This window comes from Bombina bombina, chromosome 4, assembly GCF_027579735.1.
Source record: "Bombina bombina isolate aBomBom1 chromosome 4, aBomBom1.pri, whole genome shotgun sequence".
In the NCBI taxonomy this organism is placed as follows: Eukaryota; Metazoa; Chordata; class Amphibia; order Anura; family Bombinatoridae; genus Bombina; species Bombina bombina.
The window spans coordinates 1,101,040,111-1,101,059,486 of record NC_069502.1 but is presented as its reverse complement, the minus strand read 5'-3'; the positions used below and the strand labels follow the sequence as shown (position 1 = coordinate 1,101,059,486).

General features: G+C 39.6%; 1 protein-coding gene across 2 annotated transcripts in view; it reads left to right on the top strand.

Annotated features, from left to right (window-relative positions):
• The window catches only part of EML4 (EMAP like 4), a 401,715-nt gene that overhangs the window by 99,478 nt on the left and 282,861 nt on the right, over nt 1-19,376 (top strand). For both annotated transcript variants that reach the window (XM_053712326.1, XM_053712325.1), the window contains exons 7-8: nt 6,848-6,997; nt 10,556-10,625. In XM_053712326.1, coding sequence (XP_053568301.1) covers nt 6,848-6,997; nt 10,556-10,625 — 220 coding nt within the window. The remainder of the gene's footprint in view (nt 1-6,847; nt 6,998-10,555; nt 10,626-19,376) is intronic.

Sequence of the window (19,376 nt, the reverse complement as noted above, 5' to 3'; positions counted from 1 at the left end):
ATTGGGTTGTGTGGCCTTCATGCACTGACAGCTCTTATTAAGAGACAGGATGTCAGACTTTTTTGTGCGTGCCATGCATAAGATCTGGACTTGTTTCCTAATCTTTTACATTACTGTGTGCAGCATGTTGTTTAGAGGCCTGGAAACACCACACACTGCATTCTTGTCTGTCTTGGTGAGAACGTTAGACGGTAACAAAGCCAGGGCATTAATGTTTATAGCACAGTCACTATATACATTTAAAAAGCGTACCGCAGTAAGTTTCACGCAGAGATTGAAACATCCCCAGATTGCTAGTGATATGTTTGAATATTTAAGCAGCCACTTGTTAATAGTACTGAAACATATGTCACCTGACACCTGTTTTAATTGTATGCTGTAAGCCAGAGAGCAATGGCTTTTTTCTTTTTAAAAGACAAGATGAGTCCACTGATTTCATCCTTGTGGGATATCGCCTCCTGGTCAGCAGGAGGAGGCAAAGAGCACCACAGCAGAGCTGTATATATAGCTCCTCCCCTCCCTCCCACTGCAGTCATTCTCTTTGCCTGTGTTAGTGATAGGAAGAGGTAAAGTAAGGTGTTAGTTTAGTTTCTTCAATCAAGAGTTTATTATTTTTAAAATGGTACCAGTGAGTGCTATTTTATATAGAGTGTAGCCGTATTCCTTGTCAGCCTCTAAGAGTAGAGCTACAGGTGACTTTAAAGCAATGGGAACTGGTGGGACAAAGTTTTCACTGTGCCTCCCATACTGAATGCTGCCCTTCTGATGATGGTCTTGGCAAGTGTCAACTAAGGCCCTATGTGTTTTCACAGGATGGCAGAAGAGAGAAGATTTCTTGACCCTGTGAAATATCATCATGCTGTCGCTCAGCGTATATGTATGTGCAGCCTTTTATTTCTGGGAGATAGATTGACTCAGAATTGGCTGGATAGTTTACTACCTGTTATGTGGGGAAATAAAACTTTGTTAGTTTCTCTCCCTACTCTGGCACTTACGTTTTTAGGTGTCATGTCATGGTACAATTGTATGGGCTTTTGTTACAAAGACTGCATGTTTAGTTTAGTCTTTGTTGGCTACGGGCAGACACTGGGGACATTAATTTCGGAGTTGAAGCTCCGGTATTGGACTGTGTGTATGGTTAAACTGTAGTATACAGTAACGGTTTGTGACCGGCATTTATTTTGTTAGATTACTTAGCCGGGTCCGGAGATATTTTCGTTACGCCCACAATGGGCGGGGTTTAGTTTTACGCGCCTGGAAGTCGCGCTATAGTTGTCTCGACGTGTTTTCAGCATCAGGGCCCCTGTTCTATGGAGTATGCTGCAAGTTCTGACACGCAGTTAGATCCGGTGCTTGCTAAGACCGCATTAGTAAAGTTTCAACAAAGTGGTCATAGGCATTTGAGGATCGAGTGAAAGTAGTCAGTGTACCATGGGGGCAAGGTAGGCGCCTCAGCAGAGCTGTTGAGGCGGAGGTGTGCTTTTTTTCATGAATAGAGTATTCTGTTAGTCTTTCAGAGGCGTTGTCTGCCTTTTCCGTATTTCAAAGCAAACACAGAAGGAAGGACAACCACAGGGTTAATTCAGTTTCTGATGCTTTGATGGCGATCTCAGATGTACCCTCCCAGGGCGCTGAATTGGAGGGTATGGAGGTCCTATCCGAAGGCAAACTTTCTGACTCAGAGAGTGTCTTGCCACTAAGAGATTCAGAAGTGGTTTCCTTTAGGTTAAAGCTGGAACACCTCCTCCTGTTATTGAGGGAGGTTTTGGTGACTCTGGACGACTGCGATTCTATTGTGGTTCCTCCAGAAAAATTGAGTAAGTTGGACAGATATAAGTCCTTCTTATGATGTTTTTCCAGTTCCTAAGAGAACTTCAGAGATTATTGCTAAGGAATGGGAGAGACCAGGTATTCCATTCTCTCCTCCCGTTTGCAAGAAGATGTACCCTATAGCGGACACTATCAGGGATTCTTGGCAGACGGTCCCTAAGGTGGAAGGAGCTATCTCCACCTTGGCTAAGCGAACTACTATTCCTATTGAGGATAGTTGGGCTTTTAGAGACCCTATGGATAAGAAATTGGAGGGTCTTCTTAAGAAGATCTATGTTCATCAGGGGTTGTTATTACAACTGGCGGCCTGCACTGTTACGGTTACAAGTGCGGCTGCTTATTGGTTTGATGCTCTGGAAGAGTCTCTTAAAACTGAGACTTCTTTGGAAGAGATTCAGGATAGAATTAAAGCTCTTAAATTAGCAAATTAATTTATTACGGCTGCTTCTCTGCAGATTTCCAAACTGGCGGCTAAGAGTTTGGGTTTTTCCATCTTAGCACGCAGATCCTTATGGTTGAAATCTTGGTCTGCGGATGTGTCATCCAAGTCTAAGCTTCTGGCTATTCCTTACAAGGGAAAGACCCTGTTCGGTCCTGACTTGAAGGAAATTATTTCTGACAACACGGGAGGCAAGGGTCATCTCCTCCCTCAGGATAAAAGATCCAAACAGAGAGGTCGACAGAGTATTTTTCGTTCCTTTTGAAATTTCAAAGGAACCCCCCTTCCTCTTCCTCTAAACAGGAGGGGAACTATTCTCAAAGCAAGTCTACCTGGAGACCCAACCAGTCTTGGAAGGGGGTAAACAATCCAAGAAACCGGCGGCTGCTCCCAAGTCAGCATGAAGGGCTGGCTCCCTATCCGGGACCGGATCTAGTAGGGGGTAGACTGTCTTTCTTCATCCAGGCTTGGATAAGAGATGTTCTGGATCCCTGGGCATTAGAGATAGTGTCTCAGGGATACCAGCTGGAATTCAGAAATTCTTTCCCCAGAGGAAGGTTTCTTCTTCCTCGGTTATCTGTAGACCAGATAAAAAGCGAGGCGTTCTTATGCTGTGTAAGAGACCTCTCCTCCATGGGAGTAATTTGTCCCGTTCCAATTCAGGGACAGGGGTTTTATTCAAATCTGTTTGTAGTTCCCAAGAAGGAGGGAACTTTCAGACCTATATTAGACCTCAAGAGTCTAAACAAGTTTCTCAGAGTTCCATCTTTCAAGATGGAAACTATTCGTACCATTCTTCCGTTAATTCAGGAAGGTCAATTTATGTCAACGTTGGATCTAAAGGATGCATATCTTCATGTTCCTATCCACAGAGATCATCACAAGTTCCTGAGGTTTGCCTTTCTGGACAAACATTTTCAGTTTGTGGCTCTCCCATTCAGTCTGGCCGCGGCGCCCAGAAATTTCACAAAAGTTCTGGGGTCTTTATTGGCAGTTCTAAGGCCGCGGGGCATCGCTGTGGCGCCTTATCTGGACGATATACTGATCCAGGCATCATCATTTCATCTGGCAAGGTCCCATACCGACATTGTGCTTTCCTTCCCAAGGACCCACGGGTGAAAGGTAAACCTGGAAAAGAGTTCCTCGGACAAGAGTATCCTTTCTGGGAACTCTAATCAACTCTGTTTCAGTGAAGATTTTTCTGACGGAGGTCAGAAATTCAAAGATTCTGAATACGTCGGCTCATTCAGTCCAATCCTCGTCCGTCAGTGGCTCAGTGCATGGAGGTAATCGGATTGATGGTGGCGGCAATGGACATCGTTCCGTTTGCTCGTTTTCATCTCAGGCCTCTGCAATTAAGCATGCTCAGGCAGTGGAATGGGGATTATACAGATTTATCTCCTCAAATAAATCTAGATCAGGAGACAAGGGACTCTCTTCTGTGGTGGTGGTGGTGGCTGGATCATCTATCCCAGGGGACATGCTTCCGCAGACCCTCATGGGTGATAGTGACAACGGATGCCAGCCTGTTAGGATGGGGAGCAGTCTGGAACTCTGTAAGGGCTCAGGGGGTAGAGTCTCTTCTTCCCATCAATATCCTAGAGTCGAGAGCAATATTCAATATGCTTCGGGCTTGGCTTCAGTTGGCTTCGGCCCAATTCATCAGGTTCCAGTCGGGCAACATAACAACGGTAGCCTTCATCAATCATCAGGGAGGAACAAGGAGTTCCTTAGCGATGATAGAAGTAATCAAGATAATACAATGGGCAAAGTCTCACTCCTGCCCTGCCATCTGTCAGCGATCCACATTCTCAGATGGGGCCGGCCGGAGTTGGATCTCATGGCATCTTGCTGGAATGCCAAGCTTCCGAAATACGGGTCCAGGTCCAGTTATCCTCAGGCGGAGCTGATAGATGCCTTGGCAGTGCCTTGCTGCTTATGTATTCCCTCCGTTTGCTCTCCTTCCCCGGGTGATTGCTTGAGTCAAACAGGAGAGGGCATCAGTGATCCTTATCGCTCCTGCATGGCCTCGCAGGATTTGGTATGCCGATCTGGTGGACATGTCATCTCAGTCACTGTGGAAGCTCCCATTGAGGAAAGACCTCCTCATTCAGGGTCCCTTCCATCATCCAAATCTAGTTTCTCTGCAGCTGACTGCTTGGAGATTGAACGCTTAGTTTTATCTAAGCAAGGTTTTTCTGATTCGGTCATAGATACTTTAATTCAGGCACGTAAGCCTGTTACGAGGAAAATTTAAGATATGGCGTAAATATCTTTATTGGTGTGAATCCAAGGGCTACTCATGGAGTAGGGTTAGGATTCCCAGGATTTTGTCTTTTCTCCAAGAGGGATTGGAGAATGGGTTATCAGCGAGTTCCTTAAAGGGACAGATTTCTGCTTTATCTATTTTGTTGCACAAGCGTCTGGCAGATGTTTCAGATGTTCAATCTTTTTGTCAGGCTCTGTCTAGAATCAGGCCTGTTTTTAGACTAATTGCTCCTCCTTGGAGTTTAAATTTAGTTCTTAGTGTTCTTCAAGGGGCTCCGTTTGAACCTATCCATTCCATAGATATTAAGTTATTATCTTGGAAAGTGTTATTTCTGGTTGCTATTTCTTCTGCTCGAAGAGTATCTGAGCTTTCGGCATTACAATTTGATTCTCCTTATCTTATTTTTCATGCGGATAAGGTGGTGTTACATACTAAACCTGGTTTTCTTTCTAAAGTTGTTTCAACCAAGAATATTAATCAGGAGATTGTTCTTCCTTCTTTGTGTCCTAATCCTTCTAAGAAGGAATGTCTATTACATAAATTAGACGTAGTCCATGCTTTAAAGTTTAATTCACAAGCGACTAAGGATTTTCGACAAACGTCTTCTCAGTTAGTTGTTTTTTCAGGGAAATGTAGGGTACCTCTTTCTTTTTGGCTGAAGAGTATCATCCGCCTCCTGAACGAATTGCGGCTCATTCCACTAGGGCTGTGGCTTCCTCATGGGCATTGAAAAATGATGCTTCTGTTGAACAGATTTGCAACGCTGCAACTTGGTCGTCTCTTACTTTTGCCTCTGCGGAGGCTGCTTTTGGGAGGAAAGTTCTTCAAGCAGTGGTGCCTTGTTCCCTGTCTTGTCCCTCCCTTTTCATCCGTATACTATAGCTTTGGTATTGTATCCCTCAAGTAAGGATGAAATCCGTGGACTCATCGTGTCTTTTAAAAAGAAAAGAAAATTTATGCTTACCTCATAAATTTATTTATTTTTAGACACGATGAGTCCACGGCCCGCCCTGTTCTATGAGACAGGTTATTATTATTATTTTTTTTTTGTTTTGTTAAACTTCAGACACCTCTGCACCTTGGTTTTTCCTTTCTCTTCCTAACTTCGGTCAAATGACTGGAGTGGGAGGGAGGGGAGGAGCTATATATACAGCTCTGCTGTGGTGCTCTTTGCCTCCTCCTGCTGACCAGGAGGCGATATCCCACAAGTAGGGATGAAATCCGTGGACTCATCGTGTCTAAAAAGAAATACATTTATCAGGTAAGCATACATTTTCTTTTTTTTTTTATTCTACATACAATATAAAATATAAACATTCACATGCTCCTAAAGTTGTACCCATTTACTGAGTGACTTCTACATTTTAAATCTCATTTCTTGGTGGTTGTTGTTTAATTAGTATAGTGTTTGATGATCTAGGCATATACAAATCAAGGAATATAAATTAAAAATGGAATACTTGTTTAAAAACATTTAAGTATCTGCAATAGCACTGTTTTCTATTCATAAACAATAGTTGCCAACCTTTTTTTTTTTTTGGCAATGCACCGGGTGTACACTCAAAATTAATATGATGCCTCCTTCAAGGGACATACATGGCAACATTGAAGAGATATGTACTTTTTGCAGTACTCTCATTGGAACACACATACATTTCTGGCTCCTAATTCTTTGGGCTGGCAGCTAGATTTCAAACAAATTTGTCAAGCCCTTTATTAAAATATATTTCAATTGATTATTTATAACATTCTTAAAAATATCACACTTCTATACACACAATTTGTGGTTCATTTTCACAAGCGGTAGATCATAATGTTCTAAAATATCTTTGTTTCCTTTTGACACAGCCTGAATTTGCAAATTTTAGAAGCAGAATCTGCTTCTTTTGCCTCTCCTCCACCTCAGAAGTGTCAAGATCAATAAATCACCCCAACACTCACTAGTTTGGGGTGATTGATGCAAGAAAGCTCTTGTGCATCGCTATATTTAGCCACGATGCAGCACTACAGGTGACATTTTTAGGTTCTGTTCTTGCAAACCTGCCCACCTGCAATCGTGATAAGTTTTTTGTTTGTATAATAATAATTGTAATATGTATTCTAGCCTTGTGTAAAATAAAAAGCATCCTGTCAAAGAAACCTACAATTTTTTTTTAAATTTTTTTTTCTGGTAAGCCTTATTTCTACTTTATGAAGTATAGTGCTTTGGAAGTTCTTTTTTGTATTTATTATTATTTAGATAAATTTGCAACACGTTAAACTGTATTCTATATAAAGCCTATTACATTTCTTGACATTGGTGGCTGAAGATATGGTTATCGAGGGAGAGATTGTCGAGCAAATGTTTACCTATTGCCTACTGGAGAAATTGTATATTTTATAGCATCAGTTGTAGCACTCTTCAATTATGATGAAAGAACTCAACGTCATTACCTTGGACATACAGATTGTGTTAAATGGTAAGTGTATTTATTTTTTGAACTATTATAACAAGGCATGGGCAAGATTTCAGTCTAACACAACATCATAATAATTTTAATAAATAATCTTTCAATTAGCAGGACAATATAAAGTCACTTTAGTCTAAATCCAAATATGTACATACACAGAGAGAAAGAGAAGGATCTTCCAATACCTACCATAAAGAGTCTGATAGAAAAGTATTGCAGAAATTATCATTAGGACACCTAATTATGACTTGCAACAAGAACCCATAATGTAAAGAGACCTCGGGTTTTGTTAAGATGTTAAACAAATCTTTAGAAGAAATAAGAAAGTAGTTTACAACCAGTTGTGTATACTACAGGAATTTTAAACTTTTAAACAAGCAATTGCTATTTATGAAGCCATTGCATTTTGGAAGTTGTTTTTATTATGATATAATTATATAATAATACAATATAATGGGTGTTTCTCCAGCCCTTCTAACTGCTCTCTGCTCAACATGCTCTCTGCTCAACATTCTAACTAGCTACACCACAGGGGTAGTCAGGGCTTTGTCATTATATACCAGGGTTATGATACAATTTATTTATTATTATTTAAAATAACCTCCAATTAAAATGTATATACAAAACAATTGAAATATTTATTCCTAAATTATTGAGATTAGTTAAATTTATAAACACAAATATATTAAGTAGAGACTAGATGATGAATCAATTATGCACACTTATTTTGTTACATTATTCTATACAACGATCATGAACGATATACCTTTAAAATTAACTTTACTCACAATGAATCACATTAAAATACCACAATAAAATACCAGAATATGGACCGCTAACTTAACAGTGTTTAGTTAAACAATATAACAAGATACTTCACACAAATCTTACTGGATCTCAATAGATTTAAGATAACTTTCAGACAAGTATAATTAAGCTACTTAGCCCACAAATGATTCTATATAACTTCAATTAAAAACACCAGAAATTGTATATATTATTAATGCAAACAGCCAATTACATATGTCAATATGTCTGATCTGAAATAACCTCTAATTTGGCTACCATAAAACAAGTTTTAAAATATATCACAATAGCTACAAATACACCAGAGAAATTTAAATGCAATAATAAGCCTGACTTAAAGATATAAAATACAAAAGACCTTTATCTAGCAAGTAAAATTATTTAGCATTGATGTGACTAGTTAAAACTACACATGACTATGGATATAACTTTAAAATACAAAGTGCCCTTTTAAATCATCAGCTTTAATTAAACTATAGCTATAGAATAGCTTTGATTTAAATATAAAAGTATGAAACAACCTTTTATACGTTACCAGATACACCAAATAGAAGTTTCAACTTTTTCAGGTAAGTCCAGTTCACCTCATAAATTAAGAGGTATTTTGCAATATGGATAAGGAAGTTAGCCCAGCTTTTGCTTATAGAGACTGTTTCCAACAGGCCAGCAAGGTTATGAGTCAAACTTTTAGCAAGCAAAGACCACTTCTATTCCCTTGCATGAGGTTATATCACGTGATACAACTCGCACCTTTTTATTCTAATCATTGGTGAACCTTTTTGGATATACTCCACGGTGCTGTCTTTTGATAGGCCCTTAACGAAGTTTGTCTGTGATAGGCCCTTCGAGCTGAACGTTTGATTGACTTACTGGGAACATATGATTATTTGATACTATAATTCCCTTTGGTTGTAATTCTTGCATAAACCACTAGATGGCAGCAGACAACTAGAAATGCAGTCTCACCATCAAATATTGCTGCAGTTTAAATATCTCACCTTAAAATGTTTATTAGATATACTTTAATTTCCAGTATTAACAAGTCGCATGTTCAATGTGTATTGGATTATGTCATACTATTTACCCTGAGTATTTATTTCAAGACTAAATTATATATTTCTCATAATATTTTAGAATATGCCTTTAAAGTTGCATTTGATTATCCCATATTAATACAAACACAGCACATTTCACATTTAATACATCTCTTGATAGTGTTATTTTGAGTGTATGAAAAACACAATTTATATATACGGTAATTTCTGGGACAATTTACTGTTTTCTCCTCAGTCTGAAATGAAAGAAACAATGTTGTTGTTCGGAAGTAAGTTGGTTAAACACTTAATATAGACAGTTATATATTCACTTTAGATTTAATGGTATCTTATGCGTTGGACACATCTCCCAGGTTCATATATATATGTTATTTGAGTATCTTAAACTACATGAAAATTAGGCAACATTCCTTTATCTGAGCTCTAGTTTCCCATGTCATACAGAGAATTAAAATGTCAGATTGTCTGGGACCTGCGTATTGGAGGCTCAGCATGGGACAATTTACACCTTGATGATGAGGGCAATCTCCTGAGTATGTTTTGTATATTTCATTATTGGTTCAGACTGAGCGACTGCTCCTTCCAGGGGCCTGTAAGTAATTTACCCATTTTGGGCAGGAAACCCATATATGGGCATACACATCTGAGGGCTCCATAATGCTAATATTTACTTTGAAGTGGCCCATTAGTCTTATCTATACAAAGGTCCAAATCCTTTGTTCTCTCCTTTGTAACCAAGTAGAGGGGGGGGGGGTTAGTCTGTTATGGCTACAGCCCACACAACTCATGTCAAGGGAGACATTGGCTGACCTTAAATATCAAAGTTTATTTGATACATATGTAGTTGATTTAATGCTATTCACAGGTACCCTGACAGCGTAAATATATATTCTAAGTTTCATTCATAAATCATCTTCCGCCAAACTGTTCAGTGTAAAAATGTAGTTTGATCTCTTATGAAGTTTTCACACTCTATTATGCAATGAAAAGTACAATGTGCAATTTTATCTGCATTATGGGTATGTTGATGAGTTTAGTATCTGGGACATCATTAGAATTGTTAAACCGCAAAAAAAGTTATGTAAGTAGTAGATGTATACATGTCACTGATTAGAATTTTTTTTTATTATCCTTTTATTACAAACACTACTTTTATTCCACAACAGACTTATTTATTAATTTCAGCCTCATTTATCACCATGATTTGAATTCATTCTTCTCATGTTTATCATCAAATTTTAGGGATTGTTATTGGATTGATTAGATGATACGTTGCACTCACAAGTACATTATTCTTCAAAGACCAACTCTGTAATACTAAGCAGAATTTAATAATATAAACATTACCAGAATATGTGCCTTATTCATTTAGATCAGTACATGATAAAATAGTTTTATTTAGTTTTTTATTTTTCAGAGAACTAAAAAGTTTTTCTCCTGTGTTGCATATTAAAAAGGGCATTTTAAAATGTATTACATGTTTGTTTATTATTTTATTTTTAATTATAAAATGTCCCTTTCATTGCTCTCCAGTAAAGACACCATTGCAAACACTGCTGTACATAGACATGCACTTCTTCTGATCTTCAAAATCGGCAGCTTTAACTTTAACAATATTGCACAAATAAGCTAGGTGCATATATATATATATATATATATATATATATATTTACACTTATTTTCATGGTTTATTTTTTCTACATAGTATTGCTGTCCATCCTGACAAAATCAGAATCGCAACTGGACAAATCGCTGGCGTAGACAAAGATGGAAGGGTGCGTATAAGAATTCTCTTGATTCCTCCACCCCTCTTTCTCCTTTTAACATAGATATCTCCCCTACCCTCATCAATTGTTCCCCCTTTTAGTATAGTTTACTTCTGCTGCAAGGTTATTGCGATCCCCTGACCTCTGGTTAATTTAAAAGGGACATTAAACTGCTGGATACAACTACAATAGAATGGTTAAGTCATTATGCTATTGTTTTTCCACCTCTGCCTGCAGCTGTGTTCAAAGCTGTTTGCCAATTTGACACTGTAATGATACTGAAGCTCTGCCTCTTCGTACTTGGTCTGCCACCTTGGAGCTTATGTATTCTTACAACCTGTGAGAGCAGCAGTGCTCAGCATTTACATATCTGTGATGATGCTGCCTTTTTGACAACTGCATTATGCGGTTTGATTTAGTGTGTATTATACAGAGCCAGAGGCTTTACGTTTTTGCAGCAGCTGCCTTATCTCTGTGTCTTTTTAACTTAAAACAGGACACAATAACTGTGTTAAATGCAAACAAGGAAAGCTCACACTCTGTATGATGTATGCCAACCAAACAAACAATTTAGCACTGTCAAAAAACCATCAACTTCACTGATCTGTGAGCTTGCACCAGGTCAGATGTTGTGAGAATGTGTTCTCCAAGATGACGGCGCTCAAGCGGTGGAGCTTCAGCATCTGGCACCTTTAATGTCTTAAAATATAATAACAGCTTTGAAGAGAGCTGCAGGCACAAGACGATATGCAGTAACATGGTGAGTGATCGGTATGTGCATTTGTGCAAAAAATATGTTATCACTATACTGTGCTATAAAATACAACTAAAAAAAACACAAGATAAAAAGAATTTAACAATATATCAGTGTATTATTAGTTGAAAGGATATACAGTAGTCCAAATGTAACTATTGGTGATTTGACTTGTGGATTCTGCCAGGTGTAACCTCAAAAGAAAAAGGTAAACGTAGCGTAATCCTTAAATGAATAATAGGATTTAGCTGTTGTGACCTTACTCACATTAGACAGAGCTCTAACTGAGCTCTCAGGATTTAAACATGTGATAAAGGTGCGACTTCTCCAGATTAAATCTCAGCAGGGTAATTATTGACCTCAGGGAGAAGGAGAATTTCTATAGTGAAATACTGTTATAGCAATAGTACAGGTATTGTATGGACCTTACTCAGGTGGTGTAGAACTATAACTGAGCTCTTAGGATGCAGGCAGTGGATATAATCACTCACTACCAGTATATAAAGTAAGTAACTCTTGAACGTATATAAGAAATATACAATTTATTATACAATTAAAAATGCCCAATACACAGAGCAAGCACAGGGGTATTCATAAGGACTAGTTCACAATCTAGTCTGATCTACGGCTGAAAAAATGCTCTCACCAAGTGCTTGACCGCCGATATTGGAGCCGACCAGTCTGTGTAACAAGAAATCCCACCAGTGATGTCACGCAAACGTAAAGCGTAACCTTCCTACGTACATTTCACTGATCAGTCAGCTTTTTCAAGGAATGTTTGCTATATTTGCCTTTTTCTTTTGAGGTTACACCTGGCAGAATCCATGAGTCAAATCACCAATTGTTACATTTGGACTATATCCTTTCAACTAATAATAGTTATATTGTTACATTATTTGTATCTTTTTTTTTTTTTTTTAGGTATGTGCTTTTGTCTATATCAAACAAATGCTGAGTATGGCTGCCGCCAGCAGCATTTTGCTGTTTATGGAGCCAGATTTCTTCTTGCAAAAAGTTTAAATCCTGATTTTAATGTGTTGCACATTCCTAAGATGACATCCGCCGAATGCTGCTATCTGCTAGTGGCAGTGTTTTGGGCTATGAACCTTTATGCTGCCATATACAATATGTATTGCTCATGTGGTGTCAAAGCTCTGTTAAAACTAATAGGAAAAAAAGTAAATAGTAATAAAACATATAATAATATTGGTATATATTATATGTTTCTAATGGCTTTTATATGTATCTGCAAATAAATATTACTTTTATTTATTACAGATTGTGGTTTTAATTGTAGCCATAATTAAATTTATTTTTAGAAGTAAATGTGGTTTAATTTGAGAGCAGAGGTGTGATACTAGTTTGTGGACTTGAGTCCCGAATTTGATGACTTGCAACTCGACATAATCAAATACGTGCGACTTAACTTTGACAACAAGACCTTTATTAATTCTAAAACCAAAGATCAGAGTTGTGATCACTCTGAAAAAGAAGGGCTTTTTATATAAACTCAAACACCTTATACCATATATCTTTGAGCCCTTATAACTTTATTAATTTTTTTTGTTAAAAATTATCTGATAAAAAAAATCTTTATATAGGTAATTAAGTACAGAAAGAAAAGAAAAGGTAGCATCTTTTAAGCACTCTGGGAAACACTAAATTATATTGGTCCAAAAGAGAGGACACGCAATGAAACGGAGGGGTTCTCAATCCCCTCACCAAAATATGAGGAAAAAAAAATAAAACTTAACATTTATTATATCAAGAAAATAAAAAAGAGGAATATAAAATCACTTAAAACAAGAAAAAACATACAAGGACACGAGAGGTCCAAATCACAGTATTGTATAAATCACGCAGCAAACGCCTATAAATCAAATATAAGGCCTAACACCAGAAAGGTTCAAAGGAGGTAATTATCCCCATTATATAGTGCAACACAAAGTAAAAGGAGCCCTAATATAGAGTCTACCGGTGACTATAATATCTCCTAAGGAGAACCACAAAAAAGGGATTGGCAAACTGCTAGTCTCACGTGTTGCTCCTACACAATTTAAAAACACTGGGTATTCCTGTCCTAATCTGGTACTACAAAAGCATCTAGTATAGGGTTAAATCAATAAAGAAAATAGAACATATCAAATATAGCTGCAATACAATACCAAAGGCCCCCGGTCAGGACCTAATCACGTCACAAAGCGCCTAATTTTCTTTTCTTTCATGTAATTGGCAAGAGTCCATGAGCTAGTGACGTATGAGTCCATGAGCTAGTGACGTATGGGATATACAATCCTACCAGGAGGGGCAAAGTTTCCCAAACCTCAAAATGCCTATAAATACACCCCTCACCACACCCACAATTCAGTTTTACAAACTTTGCCTCCTATGGAGGTGGTGTAGTAAGTTTTTCTACGTTGACATGTGCTTCTCAGCTTTTTTGAAGCCCGATTCCTCTGAGTACAGCGAATGTCAGAGGGACGTGAAGAGAGTATCACCTATTGAATGAAATGATTTACCTAATGGGGTCTTTTTCATAGGTTCTCTGTTATCGGTAGTAGAGATTCATCTCCTACCTCCCTTTTCAGATCGACGATATACTCTCATATACCATTACCTCTACTGATAACTGTTTCAGTACTGGTTTGGCTATTTGCTATATGTGGATGGGTGTCTTTTTTGGTAAGTATGTTTTTTATTACTTAAGACACCCCAGCTATGGTCTGGCACTTTATGCATTTATATAAAGTTCTAAATATATGTATTGTACTTATATTTGCCATGAGTCAGGTTAATTTATTTCCTTGTGCAGACTGTCAGTTTCATATTTGGGAAATAAACATATTAAGAAATATTTTTTTCTTACCTGGGGTTTAGTCTTTTTTTCAAATTGACTACTTTTTTTTCTTACAAATTGTGGGCAGCATTAGGCCCGCGGGTGCGCCAAATGCTAGACTTTATTGCGTCATTCTTGGCTCGAGAATTTTTTGGTGCGAAAAGTACGTCCGTTGACGCAAGTTCGTCATTTCCGGCGTCGTAGTTGACGCAGAAGCCTTACACACGGTTGCATCGTTAGTGATGCAAGTGTGTCATTTCCGGATATTGTTGGCGCCAACATTTTTTTCACTACGTTGTGCGTCATACTTGGAGCCAAATTTTTCATTCGTTTTATTCCCCATTGCTGTTTACCTATTGCCTTTTTATATGTCAGAGGGCTATGCTGTTTGCATTTTTTCCCTTTCCTGAAACATTCATATAAGGAAATTGATAATTTTGCTTTATATGTTGTTTTTTCTTTTACATTTTGCAAGATGTCTCAATCTGATCCTGCCTCAGAAGTATCTGTTGGAACATTGCTGCCTGACATCGGTTCTACCAAAGCTAAGTGCATTTGTTGTAAGATTGCGGAAATTATATCTCCGAATGTCATTTGTAATAGTTGTCATGATAAACTTTTACATGCAGAGAATGTATCCATCAGTAATAGTACATTGCCAATTGCAGTTCCTTCAACTTCTATTGTACATGATATACCTATGAATTTTAAAGAATTTGTTACTGATTCTATTCAGAAGGCTTTGTCTGCATTTCCGCCTTCTAATAAACGTAAAAGGTCTTTCTCCAACATAGGTGTGTCCGGTCCACGGCGTCATCCTTACTTGTGGGATATTCTCTTCCCCAACAGGAAATGGCAAAGAGCCCAGCAAAGCTGGTCACATGATCCCTCCTAGGCTCCGCCTTCCCCAGTCATTCTCTTTGCCGTTGTACAGGCAACATCTCCACGGAGATGGCTTAGAGTTTTTTGGTGTTTAACTGTAGTTTTTATTATTCAATCAAGAGTTTGTTATTTTAAAATAGTGCTGGTATGTACTATTTACTCTGAAACAGAAAGGTGATGAAGATTTCTGTTTGTAAGAGGAAAATGATTTTAGCAACCGTTACTAAAATCGATGGCTGTTTCCACACAGGACTGTTGAGAGGAATTAACTTCAGTTGGGGGAAACAGTGAGCAGACTTTTGCTGCTTGAGGTATGACACATTTCTAACAAGACGATGTAATGCTGGAAGCTGTCATTTTCCCTATGGGATCCGGTAAGCCATTTTTATTACATAAGAAAAAAAGGGCTTCACAAGGGCTTTTAAGACTGTAGACATTTTCTGGGCTAAATCGATTGATATATAAACATATTTTATACTTCATAGCTTTGAGGAATTATTTTATTCTTGGGAACTATGTAAAATAACCGGCAGGCACTGTATTGGACACCTTATCCTCTAGGGGCTTTCCCTAATCATAGGCAGAGCCTCATTTTCGCGCCTCTATTGCGCACTTGTTTTTAGGAAGCATGACATGCAGATGCATGTGTGAGGAGCTCTGATACACAGAAAAGACTTTCTGAAGGCGTCATTTGGTATCGTATTCCCCTTTGGGCTTGGTTGGGTCTCAGCAAAGCAGATACCAGGGACTGTAAAGGGGTTAAATATAAAAACGGCTCCGGTTCCGTTATTTTAAGAGTTAAAGCTTTCAAATTTGGTGTGCAATACTTTTAAGGCTTTAAGACACTGTGGTGAAATTTTGGTGAATTTTGAACAATTCCTTCATACTTTTTCACATTTGCAGTAATAAAGTGTGTTCAGTTTAAAATTTAAAGTGACAGTAACGGTTTTATTTTAAAACGTTTTTTGTACTTTGTTATCAAGTTTATGCCTGTTTAACATGTCTGAACTACCAGATAGACTGTGTTCTGTATGTGGGGAAGCCAAGGTTCCTTCTCATTTAAATAGATGTGATTTATGTGACACAAAATTTAGAGAAAATGATGCCCAAGATGATTCCTCAAGTGAGGGGAGTAAGCATGGTACTGCATCATCCCCTCCTTCGTCTACACCAGTCTTGCCCACACAGGAGGCCCCTAGTACATCTAGCGCGCCAATACTCCTTACTATGCAACAATTAACGGCTGTAATGGATAATTCTATCAAAAACATTTTAGCCAAAATGCCCACTTATCAGCGAAAGCGCGACTGCTCTGTTTTAGAAAATACTGAAGAGCATGAGGACGCTGATGATATTGGTTCTGAAGTGCCCCTACACCAGTCTGAGGGGGCCAGGGAGGTTTTGTCTGAGGGAGAAATTTCAGATTCAGGGAAAATTTCTCAACAAGCTGAACCTGATGTGATTACATTTAAATTTAAATTGGAACATCTCCGCGCCCTGCTTAAGGAGGTGTTATCTACTCTGGATGATTGTGAGAATTTGGTCATTCCAGAGAAATTATGTAAAATGGACAAGTTCCTAGAGGTCCCGGGGCCCCCCAAAGCTTTTCCTATACCCAAGCGGGTGGCGGACATTGTAAATAAAGAATGGGAAAGGCCCGGCATACCTTTCGTCCCTCCCCCTATATTTAAGAAATTGTTTCCTATGGTCGACCCCAGAAAGGACTTATGGCAGACAGTCCCAAGGTCGAGGGGGCGGTTTCTACTCTAAACAAACGCACCACTATACCCATTGAAGATAGTTGTGTTTTCAAAGATCCTATGGATAAAAAATTAGAGGGTTTGCTTAAAAAGATGTTTGTTCAGCAAGGTTACCTTCTACAACCAATTTCATGCATTGTTCCTGTCACTACAGCAGCGTGTTTCTGGTTCGATGAACTAGAAAAGGCGCTCAATAAAGATTCTTCTTATGAGGAGATTTTGGACAGAATTCATGCTCTCAAATTGGCTAACTCTTTCACCCTAGACGCCACTTTGCAATTGGCTAGATTAGCGGCGAAAAATTCTGGGTTTGCTATTGTGGCGCGCAGAGCGCTTTGGCTGAAATCTTGGTCAGCGGATGCGTCTTCCAAGAACAAATTGCTTAACATTCCTTTCAAGGGGAAAACGCTGTTTGGCCCTGACTTGAAAGAGATTATTTCTGATATCACTGGGGGCAAGGGCCACGCCCTTCCTCAGGATAGGTCTTTCAAGGCCAAAAATAAACCTAATTTTCGTCCCTTTCGCAGAAACGGGCCAGCCCCAAGTGCTACGTCCTCTAAGCAAGAGGGTAATACTTCTCAAGCCAAGCCAGCCTGGAGGCCAATGCAAGGCTGGAACAAAGGAAAGCAGGCCAAGAAACCTGCCACTGCTACCAAGACAGCATGAGATGTTGGCCCCCGATCCGGGACCGGATCTGGTGGGGGGCAGACTCTCTCTCTTCGCTCAGGCTTGGGCAAGAGATGTTCTGGATCCTTGGGCGCTAGAAATAGTCTCCCAAGGTTAGCTTCTGGAATTCAAGGGGCTTCCCCCAAGGGGGAGGTTCCACAGGTCTCAATTGTCTTCAGACCACATAAAAAAACAGGCATTCTTACATTGTGTAGAAGACCTGTTAAAAATGGGAGTGATTCATCCTGTTCCATTAGGAGAACAAGGGATGGGGTTCTACTCCAATCTGTTCGTAGTTCCCAAAAAAGAGGGAACATTCAGACCAATCTTAGATCTCAAGATCCTAAACAAGTTTCTCAAGGTTCCATCGTTCAAAATGGAAACCATTCGAACAATTCTTCCTTCCATCCAGGAAGGTCAATTCATGACCACGGTGGATTTAAAGGATGCGTATCTACATATTCCTATCCACAAGGAACATCATCGGTTCCTAAGGTTCGCATTCCTGGACAAGCATTACCAGTTTGTGGCACTTCCGTTCGGATTAGCCACTGCTCCAAGAATTTTCACAAAGGTACTAGGGTCCCTTCTAGCGGTGCTAAGACCAAGGGGCATTGCAGTAGTACCTTACTTGGACGACATTCTGATTCAAGCGTCGTCCCTTCCACAAGCAAAGGCTCACATGGACATTGTCCTGGCCTTTCTCAGATCTCACGGGTGGAAAGTGAACGTAGAAAAAAGTTCTCTATCTCCGTCAACAAGGGTTCCCTTCTTGGGAACAATAATAGACTCCTTAGAAATGAGGATTTTTCTGACAGAGGCCAGAAAATCAAAACTTCTAAACTCTTGTCAAGTACTTCATTCTGTTCCTCTTCCTTCCATAGCGCAGTGCATGGAAGTAATAGGTTTGATGGTAGCGGCAATGGACATAGTTCCTTTTGCGCGAATTCATCTAAGACCATTACAACTGTGCATGCTCAGTCAGTGGAATGGGGATTATACAGACTTGTCTCCGACGATACAAGTAGATCAGAGGACCAGAGATTCACTCCGTTGGTGGCTGTTCCTGGACAACCTGTCACAGGGGATGAGCTTCCGCAGACCAGAGTGGGTCATTGTCACGACCGACGCCAGTCTGGTGGGCTGGGGCGCGGTCTGGGGACCCCTGAAAGCTCAGGGTCTTTGGTCTCGGGAAGAATCTCTCCTCCCGATAAATATTCTGGAACTGAGAGCGATATTCAATGCTCTCAAGGCTTGGCCTCAGCTAGCAAAGGCCAAATTCATACGGTTTCAATCAGACAACATGACGACTGTTGCATACATCAACCATCAGGGGGGAACAAGGAGTTCCCTGGCGATGGAAGAAGTGACCAAAATCATTCAATGGGCGGAGACTCACTCCTGCCACTTGTCTGCAATCCACATCCCAGGAGTGGAAAATTGGGAAGCGGATTTTCTGAGTCGTCAGACATTTCATCCGGGGGAGTGGGAACTCCATCCGGAAATCTTTGCCCAAATTACTCAGTTGTGGGGCATTCCAGACATGGATCTGATGGCCTCTCGTCAGAACTTCAAGGTTCCTTGCTACGGGTCCAGATCCAGGGATCCCAAGGCGACTCTAGTAGATGCACTAGTAGCACCTTGGACCTTCAAACTAGCTTATGTATTCCCGCCGTTTCCTCTCATCCCCAGGCTGGTAGCCAGGATCAATCAGGAGAGGGCATCGGTGATCTTGATAGCTCCTGCGTGGCCACGCAGGACTTGGTATGCAGACCTGGTGAATATGTCATCGGCTCCACCATGGAAGCTACCTTTGAGACGGGACCTTCTTGTTCAAGGTCCGTTCGAACATCCGAATCTTG